Source organism: Dendrobates tinctorius, unplaced genomic scaffold, assembly GCF_039654945.1.
Source record: "Dendrobates tinctorius isolate UK_male_01 unplaced genomic scaffold, ASM3965494v1 ptg000162l, whole genome shotgun sequence".
In the NCBI taxonomy this organism is placed as follows: Eukaryota; Metazoa; Chordata; class Amphibia; order Anura; family Dendrobatidae; genus Dendrobates; species Dendrobates tinctorius.
The window spans coordinates 45177162-45201426 of NW_027361829.1; the positions used below are offsets into that span (position 1 = coordinate 45177162).

Sequence of the window (24265 nt, forward strand, 5' to 3'; positions counted from 1 at the left end):
ACTTATCTAGATGTATGGTGAGCACCTTGAACGCCCAAGTGCTTCACATAAGTTTATAACGCAGAGCCGTGAAAATAAAAAATCATTTTTTTCCCTAAAAAAAATGATTTTTAGCCCGCAATTTTTTTTTTCACAAGGGTAACAGGAGAAATTGGACCCCAAAAGTTGTTGTCTAGTTTGTCCTGAGTACGCTGATACCCCATATGTGGGGGATGACCACTGTATGGGCACACGTCAGGGCTCGGAAGGGAAGTAGTGACGTTTTGGTATGCTGACTTTGATGGACTGGTCTGCGGGCATCATGTTACATTTGCAGAGCCCTTGATGTTCCTAAACTGTGGAAACCCCCACAAGTGACCCCATTTTGGAAACTAGACCCCATAAGGAACTTGCCTAGATGTGTGGTGAGCACCTTGAACCCCGAAGTGCTTCACAGAAGAATGTAACGCAGAGCCATGAAAATTAAAAATCTTTTTTTTTCCTCAAAAAATGAATTTTTAGCTCGCAATTTTTTATTTTCACAAGGGTAACAGGAGAAATTGGACCCCAAAAGTTGTTGTCCAGTTTGTCCTGAGTACGCTGGTATCCCATATGTGGGGGGAAATCACTGTTTGGGCACACGTTGGGCCTCAGCAGGGAAGTAGTGACATTTTGAAATGCTGACTTTGATGGAATGGTCTGCGGGCGTCATGTTACATTTGCTGAGCCCCTGTGTGCCTAAACAGTAGAAACCCCCCACAAATGACCCCATTTTGGAAACTATACCCCCCAGGGAACTTATCTAGATGTGTGGTGAGCACCTTGAACCCCCAAGTGCTTCACAGAAGTTTATAACACAGAGCCGTGAAAATAAAAAATCATTTTTTTCCCTAAAAAAAAAATGATTTTTAGCCCGCAATTTTTTTTTTTCACAAGGGTAACAGGATAAATTGGACCCCAAAAGTTGTTGTCCAGTTTGTCCTGAGTACGCTGATACCCCATATGTGTGGGGGAACCATTGTTTGGGCACACGTCAGGGCTCGGAATGGAAGTAGTGACGTTTTGAAGTGCAGACTTTGATGGAATAGTCTGCAGTCGTCATTACGTTTGCAGAGCCCCTGATGTGCCTAAACAGTGGAAACCCCCCACAAGTTACCCCATTTTGGAAACTAGAACTTCCAAGGAACTTATGTAGATGTATGGTGAGCACTTTCAACCCCCAAGTGCTTCACAGAAGTTTATAATGCAGAGACATGAAAATGAAAAAAACATTTTTTTTCCACAAAAATAATTTTTTAGCCCCCATTTTTTTATTTTCCCTAGGGTAACAGGAGAAATTAGACCCCAAAAGTTGTTGTGCAATTTTTCCTGAGTACGCTGATACCCCATATGTGGGGGTAAACCACTGTTTGGGCACACGTCGGGGCTTGGAAGGGAGTGAGCACCGTTTGACTTTTTGAACGCAGAATTGGCTGGAATCAAAGGTTGCACCATGTCGCGTTTGGAGACCCCCTGATGTGCCTAAACAGTGGAAACCCCTCAATTCTAACTCCAACCCTAACCTCAACACACCCCTAACCACAGCCCTAACCCCAACACATCCCTAACCCTAATCCCAACCCTAACCATAAACCTAACCCCAACACACCCCTAACCCCAACACTAACCATAACACTAACCACAAGCCTAACCCTAATTCTAACCCTAACTCCAACCCTAACCCTCTTTTCAACCCTAACCCTCTTTTCAACCCTAACCCTCTTTCCAACCCTAACCCTAATTCCAACCCTAACCCTCTTTCCAACCCTAACCCTCTTTCCAACCCTAACCCTCTTTTCAACCCTAACCCTCTTTCCAACCCTAACCCTAACCCTCTTTCCAACCCTAACCCTCTTTCCAACCCTAACCCTCTTTCCAACCCTAACCCTAACCCTCTTTCCAACCCTAACCCTAACACTAACCCTCTTTCCAACCCTAACCCTAACCCTGATGGAAAAATAGAAATAAAAATATTTTCTTTATTTTATTAGTACTGCCTACCTATGGGGGTGATAATCAGGGGGTTCATTTACTTTTTATTTCATTTTGATCACTGTGAGAGTGATCAAAATGAAATAATGGAATCTGCAGCCGGCAGATTCGGGCGGGCGCACTGCGCATGCGCCCGCCATTTTCCAAGATGGCGGCGCCCATGAACCGGACCCGCCGGACACCGGGAGCGAGGGGGGACTTAGAAGGTGCCGGGGGCGGTAAGAGTGGGTGAGGGGGGGGATCGGAAGCTGGCGGGGAGCGAAGGGAATGGGAGGGGGGGCAGATGATGACAGCGGCGGCAGATCGCCGCTGTCATTCAGTGGCGGGGGGGCGATCGCCGGTGGGGGGGCAAATCTGTGTCTCCAGCCATGTCCGATGCTACTGCAGCATCGGCCATGGCTGTATTGTAATATTTCATCAATTTTCATTGATGAAATATTACTATCGCTCTGATTGGCTGTTTCACTTTTAACAGCCAATCAGAGCGATCGTAGCCACGTGGGGGCGAAGCCACGCCCCCTGTGGTGAATTACAAAGCCCCCTGTATCTGCGGGTCAGGTGACCTTTCATTGACCCCGGTCACCCGACCCGCAGGGGGGCTTTGAATTCATGACACAGGGTATGCGTTATAGGTCGGATTGGCACCGACTTTCATGACGCATACGCTGTGTCACAGGTCGGGAACCGGTTAAGGGTCATGGTCTTTAACCCCTTTACTACAATGGATGTAATATTCCGTCCATGTGACCTGGGACCTAATTCCCATGGACGGAATATTACGTCATAGCGATTAGCGGCGCCCACGTGGTGAGCGCCACTGATCGCGGCCGGGTGTCAGCTGATTATCATAGCTGACACCCGGCACAATGTGTCAGGGGCAGTCACGGACCGTCCCCGACACGTTAACCCCTGGCACACCGCGATCAAACACGATCGCGGTGTATCGGGGGTTAAAGGGAAGCATCGGCAGGGAGGGGGCTCCCTCCATGCTTCTCTGAGCCCCCCACAGCAGCACAATGTGCAGCGCTGCTGCGGGGGGCTCCTTCCCTGCAGGTCCCCGGATTCAATATGGCGACCAGGACCTTCGGGGGCCATCAGGGAGCCGGCTTTCTCATGCCTGCAAAGCGCAGGCAAGGAGGAAGCCTGCAGCACTGCCTGTGACAGATCGCTGATCTGTCACAGTGATCTGTGATGTGACAGATCAGCGATCTGTCACAGGACAGTGATGTCCCACCTGGGACAATGTAATAAATTTAAAAAAAAAAAAATTCCCTAATAAATTCATTTTTTGGAAAGAAAAAAGAAAAAAAAAGCAATAAAAGTACACATATTTGGTATCGCCGCGTCTGTAACGACCCGCCCTATAAAACTGTCCCATTAGTTAACCTCTTTAGCAAACCCCTTAAAAAATAGAAATAAAAAACGAAGCAAAAAATAATGATTTATAATCATACCGCCGAACACAAAGTGCAATAACGCGCGATCAAAAAGACGCATATAAATATCCATAGTACCGCTGAAAACATCATTTTGTCCCGCAAAAACGAGCTGCCACACAGCGTCATCAGCAAAAAAATAAAAAAGTTATAGCTCGCAGAATAAAGCGATGCAAAAATAATTTTTTATATAAAATTGTTTTCATTGCATAAAAGCGCTAAAACATAAAAAACGACATAAATGAGGTATTGCTGTAACCGCACTGACCTGAAGAATAAAACCGCTTTATAAATTTTACCGCACGCGGAATGGTGTAAACGTACCCCCAAAAGAAATTCATGAAACGCTGGTTTTTGTTCATTCTACGTCTCAAAAATCGGAATACAAAGCAATCAATAGATGTCACGTGCCCGAAAATGATACCAATAAAAATGTAAACTCGTCCCGCAAAAAATAAGACCTCACATGACTCAGTGGGTCAAAATATGGAAAAATTATAGCTCTCAATATGTGGTGATGCAAAAACTATTTTTACAATAAAAAGCGTCTTTTAGCGTGTGACAGCTGCTAAATATAAAAACCGCCAAAAATAGTAAATCAAACCCGCCTTTATCACCCCCTAAGGCTAGTTTCACACTTGCTTTTTTTTGCAGCGCGTTTTTCCCGCAAAAAAACGCATTGAAAAAACGCATACATAAGCATACAACTGCTGCGTTTTTTTCAAGCATTTTTATGAGCATGCATGAAAAAAACGCAGTGTTTTTATGCGTTTGTATGCGTTTTTAGTGCGTTTTTACCGCGTTTGCGTTTTTTTCCAACATTTTTAGGTGGCCCCTCACACTACCCAAACCATGACTTTACTAACCCTAACCCTGACCCTAACCCTAACCCTAACCCTGACCCTAACCCTAACCCTAACCCTGACCCTAACCCTTAACCAAATCATACTTAACCCTAACCCAAACCCTAAACCCTAACTAACCCTAACCCTAACCCTAACCCTGACCCTAACCCTAACCCTAACCCTGACCCTAACCCTAACCCTAACCCTAACCCTGACCCTAACCCTAACCCTAACCCTGACCCTAACCCTTAACAAAACCATACTTAACCCTAATCCTGACCCTAACCCTGACCCTAACCCTTAACCAAACTATACTTAACCCTAACCCTGACCCAAACCCCAACCCTAACCCTGACCCTGACCATAACCCTAACCCTAAACCCCCTTAACTAACCCTAACTCTAACCCAAACCCCTAAATTCCATGGTTAAAAAAAAAAAACGCATATGCAAAAAAACGCATACATGAGCATGCCAGTGCGCACATATGCGCATCCATAGGCTATAATGGCCATTTTTAGCGCAAAACGTGCGCATATGTGCACATGCGCTTTTTTGCAGGGCCAAAAAATGCAACATGCTGCGTCTGGAAAATACCAACGCACACCCCAAAAAAACGCAGCGCATGAAAATCGCATACATGCGCTTACCAGCGCGCAGGTATGCGCACCCATGTTAAATATAGGGGAAAAAACGCATGCGCAGGTATGCGTTTTTTTCCAGCGCTAAAAAACGCAAATGTGAAACCAGCCTTAGTTAGGGAAAAATAATAAAATTAAAAAAATGTATTTATTTCCATTTTCCCATTAGGGTTAGGGCTAGGGTTAGGGCTAGGTGTTATGAATGAGTCACCGGAGGAGGAAAAAACAAAAATGCAAGCTAAGTCCAGAAAACCAGAGAGGTTGGTAGCTAGCGGATTGCAGACCCCTGATCCTATTCACAACAACTAACAGTAGCTGTGGAGCGTTCCTACGGTGGTCCTAGACGCCTCTTCACAGCCGGAGAACTAAATAAGCCTAAAGAAATAAAGGGGAAATCTAAACTGCCCCAGAGCAGACCCCAAAGCAATAGACAGCCCCCAACATGTATTGTAGGTGAAAACAGATGAAAACACAAACACAGACAGAAAGTCAGGCAGAGCAAACGATGGGGCCCAACTAACTAGATAGGAAAGGACAGAAAAGATGCTGGCTGCAATCCGCAAAAACCCTACCAAAAATGTCCCAACACGTCTGATAGGAAAAACGGCCCTGAAGTCACTAGACTTCAAAATCCCTATATCAGCACTCCGATATATTCTGAAGACAGAGCAAATGAGATTTAACCGATCAGGGACAGAAATGGAAATTCAGCAGAGCCCCAGCCAGGGCTGGCAGAACACAAAACTAAGCAAATCAGACTAAATCTCATGGAACAATAACAGAGCAAAACTTAGCTTTAGAAGACAGGAACTGAACTGGAGGCCAGAGCTCAGAGCAGAGAAATCACCAGCAACCCTACAGGGCGTCAGCTGCCTTATATCCACTCAGAGATTCCGGATGTCCAATCGCAATCCACCTGTTCAGGTGACAGGTTTCTCACATCCAAAATCAGTTTCCCCACCTCCTTTCACCAGCAGAGGGAGTTCATCGGACATCAAATGTGAACGAGAAAATGAGCTCACAACAGCTAGGGCTAGGGTTAGGGCTAGGGTTAGGGTTAGGGCTAGGGTTAAGGCTGAGATTAGGGTTAGGGGTGTGTTGGGGTTAGGTTGGAGTTAGAATTGGGGGGTTTCCACTGTTTGGGCACATCAGGTGCTCTCCAAACGCAACATGGCATCTGATCTCAATTCCAGCCAATTCTGCGTTGAAAAAGTCAAATGGTGCTCCTTCCCTTCCAAGCTCTGCCATGCACCCAAACAGTGTTTGACCGCCACATATGGGGTATCAGCCTACTCAGGACAAATTGCAAAACAACTTTTGGGGTCCAATTTCTTTTGTTACCCTTAGGAAAATAAAAAATTGGGGGCAAAAATATCATTTTTGTGGAAAAAAATATGATTTTTTTATTTTCACGCCCGGGCGTTATAATAACTGTGAAGCCCTTGGGGGTTCAAAGTGCTCACCACACATCTAGATAAGTTCCTTAGGGGGTCTAGTTTCCAAAATGGTGTCATTTGTGGAAGGTTTCCACTGTTTAGGTACATCAGGGGCTCTCCAAAGGCAACATGACACCCTCAGACCATTCCATCAAAGTCTGCATTCCAAAACGTCACTACTTCCCTTCCCTTCCCTTGCCAGGCTGTAGGCTACTACTGAAAAAACATTGTGTATGCTCCCTCTGCTGCTAGATAATTCCTTTTTTGAATTCCTGTCATTCCCCTCCATGGAGAACTACATCTCCCAGTATGCAATGACAGCTGCATATCTCAGGACCTGTAATGTAAAACCACATCAGTCTGCAGCTGTACAATGGACCTCCAGTATGAATTTTTCTAGGCATTCCATCCGACACTACTGACCCTAAGGTTATGTACATGGTCCTGAGTAGAGATGAGTGAATATCTTCGGTTCCCCGCATATTCGACAAGCTATAGTGCTTGCCGAATAAGCTATAGCGGGAACCCGGCATCCGTGATTGCGCCAGCTGATCGCCGCCGCAGCTGCATGTGTTGCGGCTGTATCATAGTCACAAGACATGTACGGACAGCCCAACACACAGGCTCTCCATGCATGTGCTGTGATTGTTGCACAGGTGTTACACATGCAGGTGTGGCGGTGATCAGCTGTTCAGCCGGCGTAATACAGGAAGTCGGGTTCCCACTGTAGCTTATTCGGCAAGCGCTATGGCTTGCCGAATAAGCGTGAATCCAAAGATATTCACTCAACTCTAGTCCTGAGCTACATTTCCTTCTTTTTTTCCGCTGTAGCATAGTAGACGATATGGATCAGTTATTTATGAAGAAAATAACATTTATATTTAGATGTATTTTGGGACAGACACATCCTAAACGTGATTGATATTCAATAAAGGTAACGTTTATTTGATAGACTATGTGTGTAAAATGTACATAATGAGCCATTTGTCTTCCAGACTCGCAGTCTCAGTATTTTCTAAACATCTTTACACTATAAAAAAGCTTAATGGAAATTGACTTCACCTAAAAAAAACAAAAACGTGTGGATTGTGAACTTTGCACAGTTCAGTGGATGCATTTTCATGGCAACATTTCAGCCGAAAACATTCTGCACAGGAGACTAGGAGTTTGTTTGCTTGTCTTGCAGATGACAAGATGGGCCCACTACGTCCATATCATATCCTAAAAGAATATTACAGAAAATAGCATCAGGAATAAATGCTGATTCAGAGTATTTTTTACATGCTGCTGATTTTGTGAAAGTTTAATTGTGGTAAAAATACCTAAGTGCTAAATATTATAATGAATAAAACATTGCATGCTCCTACATTATTTACAATTTCTGAATTTTAGGAGAAAGAGCAAGTTTACACAACGCTAGCTTTTATGGGAATGTCTCCATGCATGGTTATTTCTCCATTAATATCGGTGCTGGGCATTGTACTTTATACTCTCATCATTGGTCAGCATCTTGGAGCTCCACTGATGTTCTCCTACATATCTGGCTTGCACAATTTTTATGGATTGTGCTATGGATTAGGTAAATATGTCCAATATTACAAAACATCTGGCAGGATCTCTTTTGTGTAGGTAAATTAATAATCGAGTACCTGACAGTTTCTGGAGAAGCAATCTTTTAACCCCTTAGTGACAGAGCCAATTTGGTACTTAATGACCAAGCCAATTTTTTTCAACTCTGACCAGTGTCACTTTATGGGGTTATAGCTCTGGATCACTTCAACGTATCCCACTGATATTGTACTTCATGGTAGTTGTAAAATTTCTTCGATATAACTTGCATTTATTTATTTTAAAAAAATGGAAATTTTGCAAAAATTTTGAAAATTTAGCAATTCTCAAACTTTTAATTTTTGTACCCTTAAATCAGAGAATGGTGTCACACAAAATAGTTAATAAATAAATAACATTTCCCACATGTATACTTTACATGAGCATAATTTTGGAAGCATAATTTTTTTGTTAGGACGTTATAACGGTTAAAATTTGACCAGCGATTTCTCATTTTTCCAACAAAATTTACAAAACCCTTTTTTTAGGGACCACCTCACATTTGAAGTGAGTTCGGGTGGTCAATATAATGGAAAATACCCAAAAGTGACACCATAATAAAAACTGCACCCCTCAAGGTGCGTAAAACCACATCCAGGAAGTATATTAACCCTTCAGGTGCTTCACAAGAACTAAAGCTACGTGGAAGGAAAAAATGGACTTTTTACTTTTTTCACAAAAAGTTTATTTTGGAACCAATTTTTTTTATTTTCAAAGGGTATCAGGAGAATATGGACCACAAAATTTGTTGTGCAATTTCTCCTGAGTACACCGATACCCCGTATGTGGGGGAAAGCCACTGTTTGGGCACATGGCAGGGCTCAGAATGGAGGGAGCATCGTTTGACTTTTTGAACGCAATGGTGGCGCCATGTCGTGTTTGGAAACCCCCTGATGTACCTAAACAGTGGAACCCTCCCAATTCTAACTCCAACACTAACTCCAACACACCCCTAACCCTAATCCCAACCCTAACCATAACCCTAACCACAAACCTAACACACCCTTAACCCTAATCTCAACCATAACCACAACCCTAGTCCAACCCTAACTTTAGCCCCAACCCTAACCCTAGCTCAGGCCTAACCCTAACTTTAGCCCAACCCTAACGGAAAAATGGAAATAGATACATTTTCTATTTTATTATTTTTACCTAACTAAGGGGGTGATAAAGGGGGGTTTGATTTACTTTTTTATTTTGATCACTGTGATTGGGTCTATCAGAGTGATCAAAATGAACCAATAGGAAAAATTTCCTTTTGTTGCCGGGTGCCGGCCGGCTGATCTCGGCAGATTGTCAATGCAACCCTCTTCTCCCACTCTTGACACACTGATAGCAACATCGCAGAAGAAATGCTAGCACAGGCTTCCAGTATCCATTGTTTCAGATGCTGCACATATCGTATCTTCACAGCATAGACAATAACCTTCAGATGATCCCAAAGATAAAATTCTAAGGTGGTCAGATCGGGAGACCTTGGTGGCCATTCAGCTGGCCCACAACGGACCAATCCACTTTCCAGGAAACTGGAATGCTCGGACCTGACACCCATAATTGATGGTATGGTGTGATATGTGGCGTACAACGATAGTGGGTCAATTCTTCATCAATGGAAATCTCAATGTCACTGGATATCTGAAATTGCTACATGATGATGTGTTGCCCGCTTTATTCACTGAAGATGGCATGTTCCCTGAGTTTTTCCAGTAACAATCCAACACAATGGGCAGCACTTTGAACACATTTTATAAGTGGTCATAAACTTGTAAATAACTCATGAAAGAATTAAGTTATGTTAAAACCAAGCACACCATTGTTTTTCTTGTGACATTTCTCAATAAGTTTGATGTGTCACATGACCCTCTTCCCATTAGAAAAAATAAAGTTGGAACCAAAATGGCTGACTTCAAAATCGCCACCATGATCACCACCCATCTTGAAAAGTTTCCCCCCTCCCATATACTAGTGTGCCACAAACAGGAAGTTGATATCACCAATCATTCCCATTTTATTTAGGTGTATCTATATAAATGGCCCACCCTGTATTATAAGCTGCTGCAGATCCATGGGTTAAAAAACAAGAGTAAACTGAGATGGAGCGTTTAGTGCTTCCTCTGCTGGAAATGCACACAGTACTTAAACGAGGGAGTCCAGCAGTAACTTGATCACACATGCGTACAGCACTTTTTGGAGGAGTCCAATAATACGTAGAAGGAGCGTAGACATGGTCTCTTTAAGGGCTGACAAGTCCCGCTCAAGTCCCACACCACAGCCCAACAGACATAGACCAGCAGATGTAAAGAAGTTAACACTTCTTACTGACCGCAGCAGCTTCTGAGACGAGAGGCAGCATCCAAGTATTCCAGTTAATTGGCAACCCCGGTCAGGATCCAAGAGCGCTCAGAAAATGGAAGGTAGCTGAATGAGGTGAGGCAGACCACCGAGTAATGAGCAGCAGTAGCAGGGAGTTCACCAGCACAACGGGCAGTAGCTCAGGAGCCAACAGCACAAAATACTCAGGCAAGGAGGAACACACGACCCGGACTTAAATAACCGGACAGACACGAAGATCCATGACATGGCAAGATACAAACTTTATCCTGGATCAGGGCAAACAGGCTCAAAAGGGAAATCTGGAATCCTTACAGAAGAAGTCCACGGGAAAGATCCAGGACAAACGAGGGATGAAGCAATACGGTCTCTATTATTATCTACATGTTTCGAAGTCATCAAACTTCTTCCCCAGGATGCAACCACAGTTGAGCTTTAAAAATGTGCAACTACCACATTTTATGTTTATTATTTTATTGCACGGTGGTTTTAAGGCTATGTTCACACGTGCGGAATTGCCGCTGAAATTTCCACGGCAATTCCGCAACTCCCTGCCGCGGGAAATATGCATGCGGAATTCCTGTGAAAAACTAGCGTTTTGCCAGCATAATTAGCTTGCAGAATGCTAGCGTTTTCCAAGCGATCTGTAGCATCGTTTGGAAAACTGATTGACAAGTTGGTTACACTTAGTGTTTGACAAGTGTGACCAACTTTTTACCATTGATGCTGCCTATGAAGCATCAATAGTAAAAAGATATAATGTTAAAAATAATTAAAAAAATAAAAAATCGTGATTTTCTCACCTTCCGGCAGCCCCCGCAACCTTCCCGATCCTTGCGATGCTCCCGGCAACTCCCGTTCCCAGTGATGCCTTGCGACAATGATCATGTGAGACCGCTACATCATCACAGGTCATTGTCGCAAGGCATCACTGGGAACGGGAGTTGCTGGGAGCATCGGTAAGGACCGGGAAGGTTGCAGGGGCCGCCGGAAGGTGAGAATATCACAATTTTTTATTTTAATTCTTTTTTTTAACAGGGATATGGTACCCAGGGCCTGGAGGACAGTCTCCTCTCCTCCAGACCCTGGGTACCATCCGCACATTTTCCGCTTACTTTGCGCATGGTGGGCATAGCCACATGCGGAAAGTAAGTGGATCAGTGCATTCCTATGTGTGCAGAATCCCTGCGATTCCGCAAAAAGAATGAGCATGCTGCGCATTTTTCCGCGATGCGATTCCGCCCCGGAAAAATACGCAGCATTAGCACAGCATTGTGGAATGCCATTTAATTCAATGGGTTGCGTTGTGCAAGCGTTTTCGCAGTGAAAAAACGCGGCAAAAAAAGCTTAAAATCCGCACGTGTGCACACAACCTAAATCTTCCTGTATGTTGTCAACTGCCACCTCGACACACACTTTTTTCCTTTTTAGCTTGTAAACGACACCATCAATTTCTAGGTTTTTTCAATGTTTTAAGGAAAAAAAAAACAGCTGCCATTATTATGCCACTAAAAACAGTGTGTGTTAATTATGGCACAAATCTACTCCAGACCTTGGCTGCAACATATTTATCTTCCTGGTGATGGACAGACAACAGAAAAAAAAAACATTTTTTGTAACTTGCCTGTAGCTTTGAAAAAAAAGTCACATTTTGCACTAGCTTGTGCAGCACCGAAAACCAGTATAGGTCTTAGTACATGTCCTCCAGTATACTGTACATATAAGGGGAGGCACATTTATCAAGGCTTTTGGACATTTGTTGTGCATCATCCAACAAAGGGATTGTGATACAGTTTGTTCAGTGCACAGCTGAAGCAGGTCGGCCTGTGTAAACTGGCTATTAATGACAACTGCGCAGCAGCACATTGTTTAATGCTGCACATCAAGCAATGTGAATGAACCTATATGTCAACCAAGAGGTGATGAAATAAAAGTGTCTACATTTATCAATCACCATAAGCAATGGTGATAAATCTGGCACATCTAGTCGAATTCTAAGGTGTCAAAATGTAAAACAGTTTTCATAAATTTGCCTTAAAATCTCCTTTTGAGAACTTTACTTTGAGAATGACATAACGAAGGGATTGCCCACACCTGTCCATGAAATAGCCTTGGAGTCAATTGTCCAATTACTTTTGGTCCCTTTAAAAACAGGGTGGCACATGTTAAGGAGCTGAAACTCCTAAACCCTTCATCCAATTTTAATGTGGATACCCTCAAATGAAAGCTGAAAGTCTGAACTTCAACTGCATCTGAATTGTTTTGTTTAAAATTCATTGTGGTAATGTCAGAACCAAAATTAGAAAAATGTTGTCTCTGTCCAAATATATATGGACCTAACTGTAACACACATTAGTATATGACACACATATCATTATATAACATACATTAGTATATAAGACATATAAGTATATTACACATGTTAGTATATAACACATACACACAATAGTATATAACACTCACAGTGTGCTGGATATCTTTGCACTGTTAACCTCTGATACGCTCATCTGCAAGTTTACCTGGATGAGAATTAGGCTGGAGTCACACTTAACGTTTAAAAATACGGATCGTATTGTATGGTCGTAATAAGCAGAAATGGTCCCTGAATAGTGATCCGTATGTCATCCGTTGTCAGGGTGTGGCAGCGTATTTTGCGCATGTAAGCATCCGTAAGTAATCCGAATGTGATCCGTATACCGCATTTTTCTCACAACCTTGCAAGATGGACATTTAACGGTTTTGAGGCCTGCACATAATTTAAATCATCATCAGCAACCCTATTTATTGCCTCTACACCAGGTGGCAGCCTCCAATCTGCCCAATTTGGTGCTGTGCTTGTGTTGGTGTCTTGGTGGTTGTTTGCAGACATGTCAGACACACTTCAGTTAACCCCAACTGACCGTGTTCTTTACAACTGGGTTTTGTCTCGCCGCTTTGGCCAGCCATACCTAGTGATTGTGGATCCGAGGAGGAGGAGACGAATGTGGGAGCATCCGCATTTGAGACAACGCCTCAATAAAGGCCATTTTCACTGGTTTTAACATCTCTGAGGACACATCCCGACAAGCTTTTCCTCTATTGTCGGATGACCATTTCTACCTTTGATGTTTTGTTGGAGACAGTGGGTCCAGGGATCACCTTCCAGGACACCAGGATGCGCAAATGTATCTCTGCTGAGGAGTGACTTCTCCTTACGTTACGGTATGTATTCCTCAGCTACAGAATGTATGTAAATGATTCGTTTTCTAAATAATTATTGTTTTTGCTCACCCATAGACTTGCATTGGCGTATTTCGGCCGTACTACGCTGACAATCGCAGCATGCTGCGATTGGCACGGACCGTAAAATATGCACGAGAAATATATGGCTGATGGGAGCTACCCCATAGAGAATCATTGGTCCGTGTGCAATGCGTGGTTTTTACGTCTCTCACTCGTCTCTCTCTAGTGTGACGCCGGCCTTAGTATACGACACACACAATTCAATATATATCACACACACTAGCATATAACACAAACGGTTTATATTACAAAGTGCCACCCGAAAGATAAGTTAGTACAGAAAAAGCCAAATACCTAAATATTTTAAACATATCCATGATACAATAAATGCATGCTTGTGTCCCTTTGTTTTCTACTAGGGTGCGTGCTCATCGTGTCCATTGTGGAACAACTTGCACAAATACACAACAGTTCAGCACAGGAGGCAATGGAGCGCCTATGTTCTTACTTGCCTGGTGAGCAATCTTTTGGTCATATAACCTATACTTCATTAAGACTTTAACTTTAAGGCCTGTTTCACACTTCAGTTTTTTCTCATCAGTTAAAATCCGCCAAAATGGCGGAAAGCGGATCCGTTGTTAACTGAAGTGAACGGATGTCAGCGGTCTGGTTTTTTGACGGATCCGTTGGCTGAAGAATTTTAAAGGAACCGCAGTCCGGGGACGAGAGAGAGCGAGAGAGAGAGAGCCCTTTCTCCGGGCATGCGCACTGTAAAATGCAGATCCTACAGCAAAAAAAACGTTGCAGGGTCTGTCCAGGCATGCCGGCGGATGCAAACATTTTGGCGGATCCGCAAAAAAACGGATCCAACAGATGGCCATCCGTCAAGATCTGCCGGTAATGCAACTCAATGGGGAAAAAAACGCATCCGCCAAAAAAAATGGCGGATCCGTTTTTTTCAAAAACTGGCGGATTTTGACGGATGGTCAAAAACGGAAGTGTGAAAGAGGCCTAAGACTTTAATTTTCAAGCTCAAATATTTCTATGTGACTAATAACTGTTATTATAATTCACAGAGGAAGGGGGTATACGAGGAATCTGTTGCCTGATAGCTGATATCTTCGGAGCTGATCTAATCAAATTGTAAGCCCCATCACTTACAGTATGTTAGTGGCCATCCTGGCATCAAGTTCAGCACTCGGATTTGTGCTAATTTTGAATGGACCTCATGCATATGGCATGAGCCCGGAATTTTAAAAAAAATGGATGAACCCAAAATAGAGTGGGTGTCTGTGATTCAGTCTGTTATCGAGGGTGTAACTATTATTAATCAGTTTTCTTACAGCATCAGTTCGGCCGCATATTTTATTTCACCGTTGGAGTGGTATCACTACTAATGCATGCCTCGTGTCCCCTAGTATTAGACTTACCAGCCGCCATCTTCAGCTGTCCCAAACCTGCCCCAGTCCCAGTCCGCCATCTTGTTACTGCAGCTTCTGACTGACCGGAAGTTATAGGTGGCAGTCACAAGCTCTCAGTGTAAGTCTATGAGCGCCTCATTCTGGGCTCGTTATGGCTCTCATAGACCTACACTGAGTTGTGACTTCTGTCTCGCCCAGCAAACTCTGGGGCAATCTGACAGGTTACAAATTGCTGTTGCGGTGCCAATAATATAGATGACAGGTGGCTGGTAAATACACTACTACAGGCATGGAGCTTACATTATACCACTCCGGGGGATAAATTTTAAAAGAAATTGAAATGGTGCTTTAAATTTTCTGCTCTGAAATAGAAGATTGCAGAATGCTCATAGAAATTAATAACTTTAAAGACGTACTCTTTTATCCTCTTAATATATTGCAATCATCATATTATATAGCACTCTATACTTAGAATAGCTCATTTTGCCTTTCTACCCAGTAAATTATTTTCCTTTCTCTGCTCTATGTAGAAGCAGTCTCCTGACCCAGCTGCTCCTTCCTCCCCCTGCCAGGGACTTTTGCAGTATCTTATGACTCATGCAGGGAAAATTGACCTCCTGTTTCTACATAGAGTTTAGAAGGATTCAGCTAGTCACGTATTAATCACGTGATGTCATAGGCCAAATGGAAAAGAGAATAATTAACTGGGTAGAAAGGCAAAATGAGCAATTGTAAGTACACAGTGTTATATAATATGATGATTGTAATATATTAAGAAGATAAAAACCTTGATGGGAGCAGTGCTTCTTAAAGCAGTACCCCAACCATAGATATTTCTTTTTTAAGGCGCATCTTCTTTACCTCAATCAACATAGCAGCTACATATTTTGGAAAATAACTCCTGATAATGTGACAATTGTCACATTTGGAGCAGTACTCCATCACGTGACATTTGTCCATTTAGAGACCATTTAATGGCTGATTGCAGTGTCATTACTGTGTCCTCTATTGTAGGCTAAACAGAAGATGGGGGTTACTATTTGTGCCACTTGTTCTGGGCTGAGGCTCCTGACTACATAACTTCCTGTGTTAATATGTGATTGTAACACTATTTTTATATAAGTGATTATTAATTTATATTTACATGTATTTTTCCTCTATTTGTCCTAAGGTTAACTCTTAGTCTGAAAGCAGATGTAATATGCTATGCAGCAAAGCTATGTAAAAGTGAACCACACCAGCCCATCTGTCATCTGTATGAGAAGCCTGCGGTAAGAATGCACTAAACCTACAAAAACAGTAGAGGAATGTGGTCAGGGATCTTTTCTCAGAACCCTGAGGCCTTCATTAATCTGCTATTAGCAGCGTGAGAACTCACTTATCACATGTGCTGACACTTTCCTGGTTACTAACATGTGATGTATGCTATGTAACTGAGGCACCCAGGATACGAGGACAGTATAGGAAGAGTGTGTGGAACATTTAGTATAGTTTTACGTTGCTAAAAATGACTTAAAGGGGTTTTCCAGTTTTGTAAAAACCACCTTCCCCTGGCTGCAGTTTGTTTTAAAGAAAGCAAGCTGTTTTCTTACCCTCCCTGGGTCCAATACTGTGTCTCCACCACTGCTCCCATTGTCTGTTATTGTCTGCAGTACGGATGTCATGTCAACAGCGCTGCAGTCAATCAGTGAACTCAGCAGTTCTGGCCATCGAGTGAACATAGCCACTGAGTTCACTGCACACATATATACTCCTCAACATTTAAGTAACAAAAAGCAGGTAAAGTCTTGGAATTATGGAAATCACAGGATCATTACACATGTTAATATGCAAATGAAGAAAATGTGAAAACAATATTTTCAAAACATCTTCATTTAACCCCTTAGTGACGGAGCCAATGTTAAGGGTAATGATTAAGCCTCAATTTTCAAATCCGACCAGTGTCAGTTTATGTGGTTATACCTAGAAATGAGCAAATACTTCAATGTTCGGTTCGGATTACAATCGCCGAATTTGCAATATTCGCTGATTTATTCGTCGAAAATTTGCTGAACACAATTGAACACCATTCAAGTCAATGTGAGGCAAACACAAACGCAACCACAACAGCTTCAAGTGGCCCAAAAGCTGTCAAAGCACATCAAATTAGTGGCAGACACCAGGAAAGTGGCCTCAATTCACCCACAGTACAAATTGTAGCATGGCATGGCAGCAATCATCCAGGCATGAGGTATAGGCATCTGGGCCAGCATTTACAGCTTTCAGCTGAACGTCAAAGTAAGACAAGGTGGGTGAGGGATCGGTGTAAGCCTGCTCTGCTGGGATCCCTGATACCACATGCAACACCTCTACCTGTTTTCATGCTCAGGATCACTCAAGTTCAAGTGTCAGTTTCGTTACTATTGTAAGAAAACTCTAAGAATAGTAACACAGATAGTTGACTGAAAAGAAGTGGAGGCCTGACTGTCTCAGAGGCCTACTGCTACAGGCAACGCGCTTGAAGGAGACCCAACAAGGAGTGTTCACATTTCCAAAAATTATTGGGAGACACCACCAAAGTGGCATAAATTTCACAAGAGTAAATGCACCCTGGCAGACATATATTAGTCAAGGAATAGGTGATGTTGTCTGTGACATGCTGGTGTAACACAGGCACAGCTTTCTTAGAAAAGTAATAGCGACAGGGCAACTGGTACTTGGGGACTGCGATAGCCATCAGCTTTCAAAATCCATCTGTATCTACCAGGTGGAAAGGCAGCATTTTCATGGCCAACAGATTGGAGATTGTGGAGTTTAACCTTTTAGCTTGGTAATGCGTAGGGGGAAACAATCTTTTATGTGACCTCAACTGCGGGACCTTGGGCTGCCTGCAGTGCTGAGAGAGAGCAGAGTACAGTGAACCGGACAAACTGCTGGACCGTGAGGGAGCAGCAGGAGATGTTACGGTGGATTGAGAAAGTTGTAGTTTGCTCATTCTCTGAGATTTGTCAAAAACAACAGAAATGTTCGCTTCCGTTACAGCTGACGGCGGGCTCTCAGTCAATGTGACTGGAATGGGTAAAAAACCCAAGGTTTTTGGTCGGAGACCTGCATCACAATATTTGGCACAGAAAGAGAGGAGGAGGAAGAAGCAGCAGATGCGATTGATGGGGCGGCTGATGGTTGTTGAGGTCCACTGGTCCACATTTTAGCGAAGTGGAATTCCCAGAGTAACGCATGTTGATTGAGCATGTGAAAGTTCATACATGTAGTAGTCAAATTATTAGACTTTTGCTCAGTTTTTTTTGCAAAGTTGGCAGATTACGTGAGTTGGCTCATCCTTTGCAGTGTAAAAAAAGGTCCAGGCTAGGCAATCCTTGCCACCCCTGTGAGCTGCATACCCGCGGACGCTGCTGGTCACAAGCACAGTTGGGGCTGAGGATGCATTGCTCTTCGTGGCTGCATCAATACGTATCTGCCATGTATAGCTCAACGTATATTCCTCGTCTTCCTCCTTAGATGACCTACTCAGCTATGTGCCTCAGTGTTCATGCTAACTGGGATCTACCACCTCATCATCATCATTCTCTGTGTTATCACATTCCTCTCCTTTAGATTCACCCTCCTCCTCTTTCTGCCCTGACAGCCCAGTGCAGTCCGTGTGAGCCTCAGATATCTGAGTCTCATCAGGATCACCTCCCCCCGGGGGTTACCGTCTGGTCACAAGGGTCAGAATGCTGCTCGGACCCTACGTTGTCCTGCCCTGGATCCAAGCTAAAAAAATTTTGGGCATTGATGCAGATTTTCTCCTCTTGACTCTGAAACTTTTGAGTACAGTTCTGATGCTCATGGCATAGAATTTGTGAATAGCTCTTCAGACTCATCCATGTGTAGTTTCCTACAGTCAGCTGCATGGTTGGAGAGTTGTCTTGCTGGGGGAAGCAAGGGTAATTTTGGGTGCCACCCCAGTGGACTCTACTGGGTGTGATGGTGAGGTGGAGGAAGGGGAGGAGAGGCCACTTGAAGCAGTGCTTGCCATCCACTCGATAACATCCTCTTTCTGTGCCTCATCAAGAAGGCGTACCACTGTGCATCTGCCAAAGAAAGTTAGTGGAGTAGCATGTCCAGCAGCAGAAGTTGTCAGTTGTCTTCGAATAATGGAACAATTATTTTTTACTGTGGTTGATGCCTGTATAACCTAGAAGATATGCTCCAAACAATTTCAAAATTGGATTTACCCTGATGTGTTATTAAAACCCCAAAAATGTATTTATTTTATGTGCAACAGCTCTGCGCACTCAACAATTTCACCGCCACAAAATTACAACGCGGGATATTGGCTGACTGTAACAAAATTATAATTTTTTTTATGTGCATGAGCTATGCAGACTGTGAATTTTCACAGCCACTAAATAACAAGGTGAGATATGGCATGGGGAATAACAGTAGCAACTGCCCCCCAAAAATATTTTGTCAGACACAATTGCTCAAATCACAGAACAATGTCACCACACCACTATATGACAAGATGGGATATGGCATGCTGTTTCACATTTAGCTAGTAAAAAAAATAAGATATAGAACAGTATACTCGTGCATGGAGCACAATAGAAGCAATGCACAACTGTAACAAATGGAAACGGAGGCACAGATAGTGAAGTGCACATTCGTTTATTGAAATTTTCGAGGAACTACGGCGTGACTAAGCAAGCTCCAGACTCCCATAGTAAGGCCCCTCAAACAGGGTCAGAATGGAAAGTGCGGAAGATGCAAGGTGCTACCTCCCGTTAGACCTCGGAGCTGTGGAAGCTGACTCGGCTGGACTGGCGGGCAGGCTGGTACTACAAGTAGCGGAGAACTAGGCAGGAGATGAGTGGCTGGACCAGGTAGCAGGCAACAGCTGGCATGGAGAGATGCAGGTGGTGCAGGCATTGTCCTCGTAGGCATGGATCGGCACACTGAGGAGACAAACCGGTATTAGGGAGGTACAACCAGAGCATGAACATGCAGATACAAGGAACCTGAGAACTAGCAATAGGAAACACTTGCTGCTCAGGCACCTCCCTTAGGTCAGAGGTGCCTGAAAAAGTGCGAGACACTCACCCATTGGATAAGATCCTCTTTAGGAAATGGTGTGCTGTCTCTTAAAGAGACCGGGAACGCGCATGCGCACCCTTAGAGCTGTGCTCGGAGACCTGCGGACCACACGCCGAGACCAGGAAGTGGAAGCAGAGGCAGACCATGCGGGACACGGGACGGAGGCATCGGAAGAGGGCCCCGACAGGTAACGGGAAGCGGACCGGGCACAGGAAGTACATCGGTGTCCCTGCACGGGAAGGGGACCGGAACTATGCAGAGGCACCAGCATTACAACAACACACTCGTATGACGTGCCCTACTGTCTTTGTCTGTGGACCTCAGTAATGGCAATATATATAAATATTATATATATATATATATATATATATATACAGTACAGACCAAAAGTTTGGACACACCTTCTCATTCAAAGAGTTTTCATTTTTTTCATGACTATGAAAATTGTAGATTCACTCTGAAGGCATCAAAACTATGAATTAACACATGTGGAATTATATAATTAACAAAGAAGTGTGAAGCAACTGAAAATATGTCTTATATTCTAGGTTCTTCAAAGTAGCCACCTTTTGCTTTGATTACTGCTTTGCACGCTCTTGGCATTCTCTTGATGAGCTTCAAGAGACAGGCACCGGAAATGGTTTTCACTTCACAGGTGTGCCCTGTCAGGTTTAATAAGTGGGATTTCTTGCCTTATAAATGGGGTTGGGACCATCAGTTGTGTTGTGCAGAAGTCTGGTGGATACACAGCTGATAGTCCTACTGAATAGACTGTTAGAATTTGTATTATGGCAAGAAAAAAGGTAGCTAAAAAAACCCAATAATAATAATTTTTATTTATATAGCGCCAACATATTTCTGCAGCACTTTACAATTAAGCGGGAACATGTACAGACAATAAATTCAATACAAGTTAAGACAATTCAAACAGTGACATTAGTAGTGAGGTCCCTGCTCACAAGCTTACAATCTACAAGGAAATGGGGGGGGGGGGACACAGTAGGTGAAAAGTGCTTGTTATTTCAGGTCTTGCAATTATAATAAATTGGGATTTTCATATAAAGCTGCATGATCCGGTCATCAGCCCGTGTGCTTAAGTGCAATAGTCAAGTATCAAGTGCAGTTATCGTGTGCATGGCAGGTGTGGAGACAGATGAATAGTAGTGTGCAGATTCAGAATAATATTTGGAAGGAGGGAACAGGGAAAAGTTAGTTTACTGAGTAGTTGATGTGGTAGGCTTGTTTGAAGAGATGGGTTTTCTAAGCACGCTTGAATAGGTCGGGGCTAGGTATCAGTCTGATTCAGTCCTACTGAATAGACTGTTAGAATTTGTATTATGGCAAGAAAAAAGCAGCCAAGTAAAGAAAAACGAGTGGCCATCATTACTTTAAGAAATGAAGGTCAGTCAGTCCGAAAACTCGGAAAAACTTTGAAAGTGTCCCCAAGTGCAGTGGCAAAAACCATCAAGCGCTACAAAGAAACTGGCTAACATGAGGACCGCCCCAGGAAAGGAAGACCAAGAGACACCTCTGCTGCGGAGGATAAGTTCATCCAAGTCACCAGCCTCAGAAATCGCAGGTTAACAGCAGCTCAGATTAGACACCAGGTCAATGCCACACAGAGTTCTAGCAGCAGACACATCTCTACAACAACTGTTAAGAGGAGAAAAATAGCTGCTAGGAAACCACTGCTAAGGATAGGCAACAAGCAGAAGAGACTTGTTTGGGCTAAAGAACACAAGGAATGGACATTAGATGAGAGGAAATCTGTGCTTTCGTCTGATGACTCCAAATTTGAGATCTTTGGTTCCAACCACCGTGTCTTTGTGCGACACAGAAAAGGTGAGCGGATGGACTCTACATGCCTGGTTCCCACCGTGAAGCATGGAGGAGGAGGTGTGATGGTGTGGGGGTGCTTTGCTGGTGACACTGTTGGGGATTTATTTAAAATTGAAGGCATACTGAACCAGAATGGCTACCACAGCATCTTGCAGCAGCATACTATTCCATCTGGTTTGCATTTAGTTGGACCATCATTTATTTTTCAACAGGACAATGACCCCAAACACTCCTCCAGGCTGTGTAAGGGCTATTTGACCAAGAAGGAGAGTGATGGGGTGCTACGCCAGATGACTTGACCTCCACAGTCACCAGACCTAAACTCAATCGAGATGGTTTGGGTTATTGCTGGAAGGTCGATTTCACAGCCACACAGGACACTACCTAGCTAAACTATCTGAGTAAGAAACAACCACCTAGCTAACTAGCTAAAATCTAGCTAACAGTGCCAGCGTCAGGAGCAGCCTCTCTGCACTGTTACGGTGTCAAAATGGAGCTAAAATAAGATGTCCGCTCTTTATATGGAGAGGGACATGTGATTTCAGCAGATAAATGACACAAGCCATTCTGTCAGGACATTGTGGATTTTTCCTGCACCCTGATTGGTTAGCTGCAATGTGCACACATAAAGTTAGGGAAAAAATTACAGTTTACAAGCACGCCGCGCCTCTGAGCTCTGCAAACCTTCTACCCTCATCAAACACGTGCCCCACGCTCATCATACGCTACCATTATCGTAGCCAAAGTTCTGAAAATACTTTAGTGGCAACACAAATATTTGTCTGTACTTTTTACCGAATGTTACCGATTTTTCTTGATTTTATAAAATTTTGCTAGTGTTTCCCAACACGAATTTGAAAATGCCATATTCGTGCTGAATTTATGTTTGGCAATCATTTTTGGAACAAATTCAATCATCAAATCATCACTATGGAACACTTCTATATATCCCAGTGATTCTGAGATTATTTTTTAATGACACATTGTACATTGTGTCAGCGGTAAATTTAGGTTGATATGTTTTTTGTTGTTTTTGTAAAAATATCTGAAATTTAATGAAAATTTAGAAAAAATAGCTATTTTCAAACTTTAAGTGCTTAGTTATAGCACACAAAATAGTTAATAAATAGCCATATGTCTACTTTACGTCAGCATCATTTTTAAAACATACCTTTATTTTGCTGGGCTGTTAGAAGAGTTAAAATTTAGCAGCAATTTTTCATTTTTTTTGCGAGGAAATTTACAAATCCAATTTTTACGGAACAACTCAACCTTGAATGGACTTTGAGGGGCTTATATATAAAAAGCCCCACTTTAAAAGCTATAACCCTCTGTAAGGTTAATGGCCGCGTAATCAATGGGATGTATGTGTCACAGGGATGGCTGCTCCCTGTGATGTAACCCTGAGTATTTGTCTTTAGTGCATGTAAGCACTAAGATGTCATTAATGCACCTGGGTCCAGGTTGTGGGTAGCTATGAGAGATGGGAGGGTCTGGCTACCCATATACCTCACATGTGGGTGTGGTTGCACCCTACATAATGGAGGTGTGTTTGGCACATGGCAGTGAGTGTTTGAGAGTCTGTCATTTTGGACAGATTTCCATATGTCCAGGCAGGACACTACAGAGTGGTCTGTGACTTGGGAGAGAGAAGGCCTCCTGTGTATGTGGCTCCAGACTGAGCCTGAGTGCTGGACATTACCCCAGGCCTGAGGGAGCAGAATCCTGCAAGGACCTGTGTGAGTTCAGGGTCATGTGACCATCACATGGGTGGAAAAGACCTGGCCATGTGAGATAGCAGAGTCTGGTGTCTTGGGAGAGCAGGAACTTCCATATAGCTCTCGGAGGAGCTAAAGAACTGTGCTATGGACACTGATGCTTTATTTTCCCCTGCTCTAAAGGCTATTTATCTTTGTGTTGGTGCTTCCAGGTTTATGAACAAATAATCCCATATGGACTTTGAAAGGAATGTGCCTCCAGTCTTCTTCCTGTCGCACCTGAGTGACAATGATCCCTACACCTCAAATTATTCTAAATTTCTGTTAGGAAATTTGTTAACCCTTAATGTGCTACACTGGAATTATAGTAACATAGTAACATGCAGTAGTTATTAAGGGTGAAGGAAGACTTTAAGTCCGTCTAGTTCAACCCATGTCCTATCCTAACCTGTCCTAACATGTTGATCCAGAGGAAGACAAAAAAAACCCATGTGGCAAACAGTAAGCTTCACACTGAGGAAAAAAAATTCCTTCCCGACTCCACATACGGCAATCAGACTAGCTCCCTGGATCAATGCAATATCAATATCAATAGTGATGTGAAAAAATGAAGAATTAGAATTTTTCCAAAAAAATATTGCTTTAGTTGCAAATTTTTCATTTTCACAATGAATATTAGGAGA

General features: G+C 43.2%; 1 protein-coding gene across 3 annotated transcripts in view; it reads left to right on the forward strand.

The window, feature by feature from the left end:
• AOAH (acyloxyacyl hydrolase) overlaps window positions 1-24265 on the forward strand; it is a 198993-nt gene that overhangs the window by 56971 nt on the left and 117757 nt on the right. For all 3 annotated transcript variants that reach the window (XM_073549989.1, XM_073549990.1, XM_073549991.1), the window contains exons 2-4: window positions 13948-14043; window positions 14605-14671; window positions 16121-16220. In XM_073549989.1, the coding sequence (XP_073406090.1) occupies window positions 13948-14043; window positions 14605-14671; window positions 16121-16220 (263 nt within the window). The remainder of the gene's footprint in view (window positions 1-13947; window positions 14044-14604; window positions 14672-16120; window positions 16221-24265) is intronic.